Source organism: Dipodomys merriami, unplaced genomic scaffold (assembly GCF_024711535.1).
Source record: "Dipodomys merriami isolate MVZ:Mamm:240054 unplaced genomic scaffold, mDipMer1.0.p SCAF_13, whole genome shotgun sequence".
NCBI lineage: Eukaryota > Metazoa > Chordata > Mammalia > Rodentia > Heteromyidae > Dipodomys > Dipodomys merriami.
The window spans coordinates 9,922,495-9,935,288 of record NW_027202604.1 but is presented as its reverse complement, the minus strand read 5'-3'; the positions used below and the strand labels follow the sequence as shown (position 1 = coordinate 9,935,288).

General features: G+C 35.6%; 1 protein-coding gene across 1 annotated transcript in view; it reads right to left on the bottom strand.

Annotated features, from left to right (window-relative positions):
* Positions 1 to 12,794, bottom strand: part of Kcnh8 (potassium voltage-gated channel subfamily H member 8) — a 390,818-nt gene that overhangs the window by 11,215 nt on the left and 366,809 nt on the right. Inside the window, exon 15 of the mRNA XM_070018387.1 lies at positions 9,851 to 9,927. Within this exon, the coding sequence (XP_069874488.1) occupies positions 9,851 to 9,927 (77 nt within the window). The remainder of the gene's footprint in view (positions 1 to 9,850; positions 9,928 to 12,794) is intronic.

The following is a 12,794-nucleotide window of genomic DNA, read 5'->3' as shown; positions in this document are numbered from 1 at the left end:
ATTACAGTTTCAACATGATTTCTTTCATGCTGTGAATTCAGATCATCCCATAATTATTCATTTGCTTTATCCCTATTGGTCTATCCAATATTCCACAGAATATCAGTGCCAGGCTATCATTACAAATTGTGATTATACACATTTTCATTCTTTCCAAGTTATATTTTTATGGCATTGCAATAAAAATAGCCCTTGCTAACTTTCTCTCTCTTTTTTTGTAAGCCCTTATTTAGATTTGGTCCTGTCCTACACAATTAATGCAACAAGGTCCTTCAAATGATTTTAGTTCCATTGTGTATAGATACCACATTTTCTTGACCCATTTAACTATTGAGGGGCATCTGGGTTTTTTCCATATCTTAGCTATGGTAAATAATGCTGCAATAAACATAGTCGTGCTGGTAGCTTTAGTATGGTCTTGTTTGTGATCATTCAGGTACATGCCCCAAAGTGGGATTGCTAGGTCATAGGGGAGCTCTATGTGGAGTCTTTTGAGGAACCTCCATACTGCTTTCCAAAGTGGTTGAACAAGTTTACACTCCTACCAACAATGCAATAGGGTTTCTTCTGGCCACATCCTCTCTAGCATCTGTTATTATTAGAGTTCTTGATTATAGCCATTCTAACTGGGGTGTGGTGGAATCTCAATGCTGTTTTGATTTGCATTTCTTTTATGGCTAGAGAAGTTGAGCATTTCTTCATGTGTCTATTGGCCATCCTTCTTTCCTCTTCAGAGAAGTTTCTCTTTAAGTCTTTAGCCCACTTGTTTATTGGGCAGTTATTTCTTTGAGGATTTGTTGGGGGATTTAATTTTTTGAGTTCTAAGTATATTTTAGATATGAGACCCTTGTCTGTTGTATGGCTAGTGAAGATCTTCTCCTAATCCATGGGATTTCTATTGATCTTGCTAGCTATGTCCTTTGTCATTCAGTTTCATTTGTCCAACCTTTCTTTGATTTATTGTGTTTCTGATTATTAAGAACATTTTGGCCTGTGCCAAGGAGACCTAGGATTTCTCCTATTCTTTCTGTAATGTTTTCAGGGTGTCTACTTTGACTCCAAGGTCTTTGATCCATCTGGAGTTGATTCTGGTCCGAGTGATATATAAGGATCTAGCTTTAGTTTTCTATAGGTGATTACTCAATTTTTCCAGTACCATTTACTGAAGAGGCAGTCTTTCTTCCATTCTATTTTTTTTAGCTCCCTTATCAAAGATTAGGTGGCTATAGGTCTGTGGGTTCATTTCTGGGTTTTCAGTTCTATTCCATTGGTCCTCAGGTCTGTTCTTGTGTCAGTACCAAGCTGTTTTTATTACTATGGCTTTGTAGTAGAATTTGAAATTTGGAATTGATATTCCTCCAGCACTGTTCTTTCTGCTAAGGATTATTTTTGCTATTCAGGGTCTTTTGTTATTCCATATGAATTTTTGGATTGCTTCTTGTATTTCGCTGAAGAATGAGGTTGGAATGTTGATAGGTATCACATTGAATTTGTAGATAGCTTTCGGAACTATTGCCATTTTCACAATGGAAAGGAAAGATTTGGAAAAAATTATGTTAATTGAAGTAAACCAGGCCCAAAGAAATAGGTCCTATGCAATAAGTAGTACATGTCTAGGACAAGCAGAAAAGTTCAAAAGCTGTGTACATATGACCATATAAGATGATGTTAAATGAAATGAATCCCAAGATAGGGACACAAATAGTTTTTTCTTTCTTGCTGTTGTTTCTAACGTATTTATATTGTACTATGTGATTTTTTTTTGTTTCTTTGTGTGTTCCTCCCCCACGGTATAACCCCTGTTTTCACTGTATTTGTTTCTAGTGCCCTGCATCTTGTATGTAGAATTCTCTAATTTGGGGAGGGGCAGGGATAAAACAAAATGCTTAAATAGGAATACAGGTTGACCCATTGTAAGAATGAGATGTACAAGACACTATGTGGAAAACGAACTTTACAACTTTGGTGGGGAAGGGGTAGGTAGTTGAGGAGGTGGGAGGGAAGGGATGGTAGGAGAAAAACAAAGGAGGCACTGCTCCATAGGAAATGTACTCATTGCCTTGCTCATGTAACTGTCACCCCTCTGTACAGTATGTTTACAATAAAAATGTTAAAAAAAGAGTAAAATCATGACTTTAGTTTATGACCTCTTATTAACCAGTACATTCTTTAAGAAATGTTTATGGAAACAATATTTCCTGAATTCTCATGTTTGCCAATCTATACTTACTGGACAATTTTGCTGTCTATCAGATCTGTATATTTTGTTAAGTATCTTATGTATTCTCTATGTTACTTGAGCCTCTTACAAAGTATGACTTCTTCAAAGTAGAAGGATTGTCTAAATTTTCTTCTTATAAAAAACATTACTTGGCTAGATTCCCTAGAGAATATTTTCCTTTATTTCTAAATACTAGTAATGCCAGTAGAATACATAACTCAATGTGTAGTTTTAAATCTTAAGTTTTTAATTGCAAGAGAGTTTTACTGAATTGTCGTTTTTAGTATTTATTTAGTTTCCTCATTGGAGTTTATTCCTCATACATCTCCATTTTCTGTTAGAACTTCTTTATCTTCAGTGTTTGCTACTTTCCAAAAATTCCTTTAAAAGACTTCATTTAGATTGGATGCTTTAAAAATTCTTCCTTTTACTTACTATTTCCTAGAAGACATTATTTCTTTGTTCTTTTAAATGTACACTTACTTTCTAAAGTAGCTTTCTTTCAGTTTTGATGTTTCTTGAAAACATATTCTCTTTTTTGAGTAATATCACATCACCAAATAGGAAAGAACTTTAAAAATACAAAAATTTAAGCTAGTTGCCAGTGGTTCACACCTGTAATCCTAGCTATGCATTAGGCTGAGATCTGAGGATCATGGTTCAAAGCCAGTCTGGACAGCAAAGTCTGTGTGAGACTCTTATCTTCAATTAACCACAAAAAGCCAGAAGTGGAGCTGTGGTTCAAGTGCTAGAGCCCTAGCCTTAAACACAAAAGATCAGGCACAGATTTCAAACCCCAGGACTGGCAGGAAAATAAAATATAATTTTTAAAAAAGTTTTGATGTATAACATCTGAAATAAGGAAATATATCATTATTATTTTCTAAATATGGATAAAAGCTGTTTGATCATTTGCTACATTGATTTCCATATGTTTAAACTATCTGACAGCTAAAAAGGTTGACAGCTCAGAAAGGCAAACAAAATATTAATGTGTATACCAAAATCTTTTTTTTTTTCTTCTGTGGTTTTGGGGATGAACTCTAGGCCCTTATGCATTCTGGAATCTGATTTTTGAAAAAAAAAAGTGTATGCATACCTTTAATTCTTGAAATATACTCCCAAAATATTGTACATAAAACAACCTAATACTACTTGACTTATGTAACTGTAACCTCTCTATATATCACCTTTATAACAACAATTTTAAAAAATCCAATTCTTAAGGGTATTATTGTCAACTTGCTTTATTTGGTATGTCAGTGAAATTAAGTAGAAGCGATGAAGGTGACTATTTCTTCTCTTGTTTTGTTTCACTCTAAATTAAAATTATAGCTAGTGAAGATTTTAAAAATCTGCTTAATTTTCCTAAATTATTTTTCTTTCTTATTTCAATAAGCCATATTTTACTTCAATGCCTCATGCAAATGAATTTCCACAAAAACACACACAGGGTAGGTGTTCAGCTCTTATTTGAATTAAGGCAGAGATTCCTTTATTCTTCTCAGAGTGGTTGATTTAATGAACACCTCTGTGAAAAAAAGACAGATCCAGCAAGGTGTTGGAGAAAGCCATCAAAGAATCATTGTATCTAAAGCTCACCTCAAGGTGCTACAAAAGTTCTTTTTTAGCCACTGGCAGAACACTTCCTGAATTACACAGCTTCTGATAAAAGAGTTTAAGTATAAAGTAGATTCCCCTAGTAAGCTCTTTAGTACATGCTGTTTGAGCAGAAATGCCTCTGTTTCCAGCACTACAGAGATTCACTTTAAAAACGTTACAGCTTTCAGATCAGATATCAGCCCTTGGCCACAGTGATATTTGTTTTGATTTGATTAAAAACAAAATGAATCAAAGTGTCAGCAAATTACCAAAGGATTCTCTCTCCACCCTTATCTCTCCTTTGAAATTCTTCATCAGAGCTGGGGATATCTCAGTGGTAGAGTACTTGCCTAACATTTATGAGGCCATGGGTTGAATCCCAAGCCCTGCAAAAAAAACCCCATGCAAACAAACAAAAAAAGAAACAAATACCTTCCAAAAAACTAATTTTAGAAAGGCTAACTTGAGAAATGACTTGTCATCACATGTGGAAAAAATAGATGAAAACCACATATTTTCTCTTGAACAACCACAAAAGAAGAGCAACAATTTTCAGAAAAAAGTTATCTTGGAAATACTCTATCTGTCCACAGTTAAACTGTGGTTTCAAATTTTAACATGCATATGGGTAAAGAATCAGAATTTCAAGTTTTTATGTGAGCTTCTATTTCAGAAGGGTAGTCTGTTTGAAATGATAACTAAATTGAACAAAATCATCATAATAAAAAATCCATTAGACTAAGACTCAAACTTTTTTTTTATTTCTTTCCATTTTACTTGTTATAGAACAGTGATAACTTTTGGGTATCATTTTACTTGCCTGCTATCTGAATGTCTGAGTTTCTCTTCTAATCAGTGTTCTAACACCTAATCACTAAAATAAACAACATGTACTTTACAATCATCTGTTCATCATTTATCATCTATAAGCATATGTCTATTCTGTGCTAACCATAAGGAGAAAATAAAGCAGGTGAAGACATTTATCATGATAGGACTAAAATTCATGCACATCTGATGACTGTAAAATCAACAGAAAGAATATTACAAAGCGGGAATTGGTTGGAAATATTCCAGTTCAGATAATTGTGCTCATAAGATGTCAATAACCTCAACATTAATCTGTATAATGTATAATCTATATAATGCATGTGTTAAAATACATGTGGAAAATATAGAATGGTTTCACAAGCAGTTATATGGATACTTTTACTATGTCAAAAAACAAATGTAGAGCACTTGTTTATATTTTTCATTTGAGGACTGATGATAAAGAATTACATATGACTACAATGAAGAAGGTGTCCCAGGATAGGCTTTGGGATAGCCTAGCAACTCTATCACTATGCTTTTAATTAATTCAATTGAAGATTGAAAAGATATAATGGTAACAATAAGGAATGAATTTACCATAAACTAGTAAGTAGTGTCATATAGATTTCTTATGTGAATTATTGATAAAGATTCTGAGCTTTCTCAGGCTTCTAGAAAAGTAATAAAGCACCTCCTAGTTGAAATTCAACCCCTTTGTTTCTTTGACTCAAGGAGACATTACTGACCAATTAGCATTCTCAAGTATGAATTAGACAACTGATATTTGTTCTCTGTTTTCTAGGAAAAGGCATTCCATAGGTTTTATTTATTTATTTATTCATGTATTATTATTATTATTATTATTATTATTATTATTATTATTATTATTATTATTATGCTGGTCCCGGGGTTTGAGCTTAGCCTGGGTGCTGTTCCCGAGCCTCTTTGTGCTCAAAGCTAGCACTATACCTCTTGAATCACAGCGCCATTTCTAGCTTTGAATAGTTTACTGGAAATAAGAGTCTCCAGGATTTTTCTGCCTGGCCTGGCTTTTAATTGAGATCCTCAGATCTCAGCCTCCTGAGTAGCTAGGACTACAGGTATGAGCCAACAGCGCTTGGCTATTTCATTGGTTTTAAATATTCATATGGGTATTGTATGATGCACTTAATTAGAGATATTTTGCCATTGGATTTGGGGTTGAGCAAAATTAAATAGGCATTCATATGGAATTACAAGGGACCTACTATGGTTGGGATTAGCATTTACTGCTCACTTATGAAGGAAGCTATCATACTTCAGTGGAATTTACTTATTCCCTTTATACATGTTATTAAATTATCACCCCTACCCTCTAGTCTAGGTATTTTTTTTACCAGTTAATAGAAGAACAATGTTAGCCTAGGAAAAGCAAACACCTGGTTAAAGCCATACAAGGGTCTAAATATTTCTTTCCCTCCTTCACTTTTTCCAGTGTATGTTTTATCCCTTACTTCCACTGTGCTAGAGCAGATTTCTTTGGTAGGCTTTGCTATAATGTCTTTCTGGGTCAGTCAGATTTTAGAAATAAGAGCACATACTTAGCCTTACCTACAAACCTTTTTGGAAATGGAGCATTTGGCTTACACAGCCCATGGCTCCTATGGTGACTTTTTGTTGTTGTTTTCAAAGAATTTCTTCATAGTCCCACACTTACCTCCCTGTAAAGCCATGCCACTGTTGTCCACAGTTGTACTACTACCAACAGCTGCCCTATATCATGTAAACTCTCTTAACCCTTCTGTGGATCTAGGTTATTACCACCGTTATTCCTCTCCCGATTTCCTTCTCTATTTAGCCAGCTGACTATGAAATTTGCACATTAATGATTTCCTTATAGCTTACTCTTAGAGCAAACAGTTTCTGTGATCTTTTATACGTCACATCTGTTCTATATCCTGCATCATGGGCCTTGGCTCTATTTGTTGTGGCCATTTGGGTGATAGATACATTGTATTCTACATTTATTATCAATTCTTGTTTGGTGTATAAGTGACACATTACTCTGTAAGATATGTGAAGACAATGAAAGTAGGTGGTTGCAAGAGGGGAAACGTTACAATTTAAAGCCGATTTGTATTTATTTATTTATTTTGTATATGTGTGTGAAGGTGGTGGAGCATTAACTTAGGAACTGGATGCTGTCCTTGGTGCCACAGCTCAATTTCTTTTTTCTATAAAGAAAATCTAATTTTTTGAGAAGGAAATTGGGCCACTGGTATTTTTTTTCTTGGCCTTTTATTTCAATATATGAAAAGCACTTGAAGTCATCTCACCATAAAAACAATAATAAACGCAGAATCATACTAAGGAAATACTTTTTTTTCAAGTGGTTATTTGCTTTAATGGATCTACCATTGGTCTACTTTCTCAAGAAAAAATAATATAGCATGCTACTCTATACTTTAACTTGGAAATATTACCTATACATTATTTTTAAGTTCTGATAATTACTTTGTATTTATTATCTTTAAGCAACGGTACAAAAAAGTTCTAATTCAGCAAGTCAAATTATATCTTCAATGCATTCTGATTACTGTTGTCTCTTCTTTCATTCTCCCCAAATTCTATACTACTGTCATCTAACCCTTGAGCTAGCTGATTCTATCTTCACATATATACATTGAGTATTCAGACTGTATTCATTCCTCTCTCCATTCATTATTTATATTTTTAAAAGTGGAAGATATAGGCATATTTTTTCATGAAAGAATGACTGACTTTAATACTTGAGTTAAGAAATAGGTCAACCATTCTGAGCCAATAGTTTGTTGAAACTATTAAATATTCTCAAATGTGTGTAGAATTGTATTAATGAGCAGATTTAACTAGAGACAATCCCTGAAAGAAAACTTTTCTGCTCTTCATTGGGGTATTTGGTTCATTGTTTTGTTTTTAGATATAGTTTTAAAGAGATTATTTGGGTGATATAATGCTGGGCCAAGTGCTTGTAATTTAATGGCTTTCAGTTAGTACATCATCTGCTTTTTCCTTTTCTGTCCTGTTAGTCTGGTCATTGACACTCTTACTTCCAGTTAGTCACAGTGTTCTTCCAAGAATGGTAGGTGTATAAGGGAAGATGGCAATTAAATATAAATCTTCACTAAGCTGAAGGAAGAAGTTTTAAGAGATATCTGTGGATTATAGGTCAAGCTAGTCATCCATTATTATAGCTAATTTGAATTTAATAGGATTATACAAATTTCATTTTAAGTGAAGTAAGCCAGGCCCAAAGAAACATAGGTCCCTTGGTTTCCCTTATTTGCAATAACAAGTAAATGTCTGAGACAAGCAGAAATGGTCAGATAAGTTGATGTTAGGTGAAATGAACCCTAAGATAAGGACTCGAATGGTTTTTCTTTCTTGCTGTTGTTTCTAGCATATTTATAAGATGATTTCTTTGTTGCTTTGTATGTCCCCTCCCCCCTGGTATTTTCACTGTATTTGATGTTGGTATAATTTGGGGAGGGGAAGGGAAAAACAAATCTTTTAAATAGGGCTACAGGTGGACCCATTGCAACCATGAGATGTACAAGACGCCATGTTAAAAACGAAGTTTTACAACTTCGGCATGGGGGAGGGGTTGGGGGAGATTGGAAGGGATGGGAAGGGGAAACAAAGGAGGAGGCAACAATGCTTGATAAGAAATGTACTCATTACCTTGCTCATGTAATTGTAACCCCTCTGTATGGTATTTTCACAACAAAAACAATCATGAAATAATAAAAATAATTCTCAACACTGCTGTTGTATGGGTGTAGGCTTGTCCTCCAGATACCCTCTAATCTAAAACTTCAGTTCTAGAAGGAAATTCTGTTACTTTGCACATGCCCCTTCACCAAATGAAAATGTTCTTGTTTGTTTTTCTTGGGAGTCTTTCTGCTCTCCTGAGGAGCTAGGCCAGTATCAAGAGCCTTAATGTTATTTTCCTTGTTTCTTGCTGCTTCTTGGTGTGATAATTGACCAATCTTACACAGTTTCTCAGAGGTCTCCAGGAGAACTGAGACCCAGCGAATCACAGATTTTACTATCTTTTTTTCCCCTTTTTGATGGTGGTGGGTCTTGAACTTTTTGCTTGAGCTTTTTGCTCAGGGCTAGTGATCTACCATTTTGAGCCACAGTGCCACATCTGGTTTTCTGGTGGTTAGAGATAAGAGTCTCATGGACTTTCCTGCTCAGGCTGGCTTTGAACTGTGATTTTCAGATCTGAGCTTACTGAGTAGCTAGGATTTTAGGTGTGAACCACTAGTGCCTGTCAAGCCTTCAAGCTTTTCTATGCTCTATGATACATATTTTTTTTACTGTGCTCATTAGATTCTCTCTCAAATAACTGTTTAAATAAGAAGAATCAATTTGTTTATTTATATTTAGGAACTGGGGATTGAACCCAGGACCATTTAGACCTTAGTCTTTTGTTTTTAGGTGTTTCTTTTGAGATAGTACCTTGCTAACTTTGGCTCGTCTGGCTTTAAACTTGCATTTCTTGCTCTTCTCCCAAGTAGCTGGGACAGGCATGATTTTACCATACTTAGCCTCAGTATCTACCTTAATCTCTTGTTATTTTGTTTTGAGGGGGAGAAGAAGTTGAAACTGAGGTAATAATCAAGAAGTAATGTCTTTATTTGAAATGACTAGAAAAGTCAAATTTATCCAAGCAGAAAGTAAATAGTTACATAAGGCTGGGTTTAGACATAGAGATTAAACATAAATTTGTATGAGAGAGTTTATTCAGGAGACAAAAGTACTCTAAAGCTGGTTTATAGTGATAATTAACTCATTAAATGAGATTGCTAACATTCACTGAATTATATACTTAAAGGGATTAAGTTTTATGATGTAAACATACACCTCAAATTAAATATCAATGGTATTAATTACAATAATATTTATTTATTTAATGCTAACTATATGCCAAATGACTTACTTAGATTATCTCATTTAATTTCACAACAGATGAAAAGGCAGATATAATGATTATCCCCTTCTGATACCTGCAGCTTGAGAAGGGGTAAGAGACTTGTCGGAGATCACAGGACTCCTGTGGAGTTGAGTGGGCCTTCTTGCATGGTGGACTAAAATCTTAGCATGGCTGATTACAACTTTATGCTGCTAATTTGGAAACCAGGATCATCTTCATTTATCACCCCAGTATGACCAAAAAAAAGAGTTCCATACCTCACTGTTGAGCTTGTTTATCTGCTGTTTGGTCTCCTCTGCTTTGATGAAGAGGACAGCAGCTCCAATTTCTGGGTCTGAAAAGCGACACATACAGAATGAGTTCTTTTTAGAAACAGATTGTACATTTGAGCATTCCAGAGTCATTGGAACATGGAGGGAAATCCACGCTATCACCTTTAGCCTGTTGTCTATGTTGGGTAGGTTCTATCTTCCCAGAATCAGACACGTTTCTTGTAGTTCTCTGGATGGGGCCCACGTACTCTGCAACAAGGCACAGGTCACTGTGACCCCAGCAATTGGTGTGTCCACGGCAAACCTGCCTTTACTCAAGACTCAATTACTACTGTGTTCTAAGACGGCACATTTCTTCCTCTTTGATTCTTGTCCAAAATGGCATCAGTCAGTGGCCATGCCATTCAAAAGGATGCTCTTCTTTTCCTCCTCTCATTCCCTCCCAAATATTTATTTCTTTGCCAAGGAGAACATGGTTTTCTGTTGCCACTTACATTTCAGGTACTAATCTGTACTGTGTATGGCCTATTTCTTCCTGTGTCATTTCAAAAGCTAATTTACTCCATTTCCTGGTTCCCTCTTCACTTTTTCTCTACTTTATTTTCCAAGGACATTTACTTCTGTCCAGGACAAAAAGTACAAATGAGTCAGTGCTTGTTGAAGAGGAAAAATATTTGACAAATTCAGTGGTTTTCTCTCTCTCCCTTCTCCCCTCTCTCTCTTTAATTCTCTCTCTCTCTTTCTTCTCTTTCCTATTTCTCAAATTCTCATCAGTTATGAGTAGCAAACTTGTTCATAGGAGAAAAAAGTCACTCAACATGGCCCAAAGCAAAGTAATCATAATAGATTATTGAACAGTTATTTTGCAGAGATAATCCAATTATTCAATAAATGGCTGCCTGCTATAAACATCAGTAGATTGATACATGAATAAAGAAAATATAATAATTGACCTTCCTGAAGCTTAGATACCAGAAGGGGAAAGGGGCACTTAAAAAGTACTTGGGGCAGCTGAGTACGGTGCCTCATGTATATGATCTCAGCCACAGTGGCAAGTTAGGTGGGTGGAACATGGTCTGAGGCCAGTCCTGGCAAACAGTGCGCGACTCTATGTGAGAACAATAAGTAAAAACAAAAAAAACTGGAAGCATAGTATAAGTGATAGAGTCCTTGCTGATTAAGCAGGAGGCCTGGGTTTAATTTCCAGTAGTAGAAAAAGAAAAAGGACGTAAGCAATAGATTTAGATTTCACACTAAGAGCAACATCTAAGGGCTTTAGGCAGAGAAGAATAACACAAGTACACTTGTAGTTTTATTTTATTTTTTAATTAAACAATTATAGTTTTAAAAAGCTCAGTTGGCGATTTTTTAGTTAAACTTGTAACTTTAAAAAAGTGCCATTTGATACAGGTGGACCTGTTGCAACAATGAGAAGTACAAGTTTTCATGTCCAAAACGAGCTTTACAACGTCGGTGCGGGGGGCGGGGGGAATGGATGGGAAGGAGAAGGATTGGGATTGGGGGGGAGGGGGGAGGCTGGGAAGGGACGTGAAGGGTAAACAAAAGGAGGAGGCTGCAATGCTTGGTAAGAAATGTACGCATTATCCTGCCCATGTAATTGTAACCCCTCTGTACAGTATGTTCACAAATAAAAAAAAATAAAAAAAATAAAAAAGTGCCATTTGTGCACAGTAAATGGTATGAGATCCAAGCATAGATTTTGATGGCAATGCAGTCCAAAGATGAATGTCACCAAGATAAGATTAGAGGAGGGAAGGACAGAAAGCCTTTGTAGAACTGAGACACACTTAAGAGGCAGAATAAAGAAAATTTGTTATTTCAGTGGATGAGTGTATGGGAAGGTGATTGATAAAAGGAATGAAATAGCTAGAAAATAAGTAGTAGGTGGACAGACATGATGTGTACATGGTATCTAGGTGACCTAAAAGGAAAAATGCATCACTGAGACCCAGAATTGGCTTCCATTGCCAATATTTTTGAGCAAGACAATAATGTTCATAAATCAATGGAACCAATAAATCACAACTGTATTCCTTTTCCTATGTTCCTCCCTCATCCCACGAGAAATCTTACAAAGACCCTTTAGTGTCCCCAGAAAGTGACAAGTACTGAGAAAGATTGTTAATTGAGATGAAACAGACATATTTCAGAGCTCTACAATCAAAAGTCTTCTTTGACCCATTGCAACAATGATACTTGCTAGACACTATGTTGGAAAAGATCTTTACAACATCAGTGCTGGGCATGGGGTGGGGAAGGGATAGTAGGAAAAAAAAAACAAAGGAGGGGGTAACAATGTTCAACAAGAAATGTACTCTTTGCCTTACTCATGTAACTGTAACTCCTCTGTTAAGCATCTTTACAATAAAATAAAATTTAAAAAAGTCTTCTCTGGGCTTGGTTTTTCTTATAGAGGGATTTGGTAATTAGCAGGAGATCCTAACACTTCAATGGAAGGAGGAGAAGAGGATGGGTAGAGGTAAATAATCTTGCATCTATTAGTTTGCTGGTAATTATTTTTTAATGTACTTATTGTTATTGTAAAGGTAATGTACAGAGGGGTTACAGTTACAGTCAGATAAAGAATATAGTTCTTTTTTTAAAAAAAGTTTTCTACTGTGAGAATACTGTACAGAGGAGGGGTTACAGTTACATGAACAAGGTAATGAATACATTTCTTATGAAGCATTGTTGTCTCCTCTGCTTTTCCCCTTTTGGACAGTGTCACCTCCTTTCTTCATTCTCTCCCTGCTTTTCCCTCCCGTCTCAACTCACTATTTGTATAGTTCATTTTCAACATAGTGTCCAGTGAGTACCACTGCTGTATGTGTTCACACTTGGTCCCTCCATTTCTGTGTCTCCCCATGCCCTCACCCAAACAGATACATGAACAAACAAGACAAAAGGA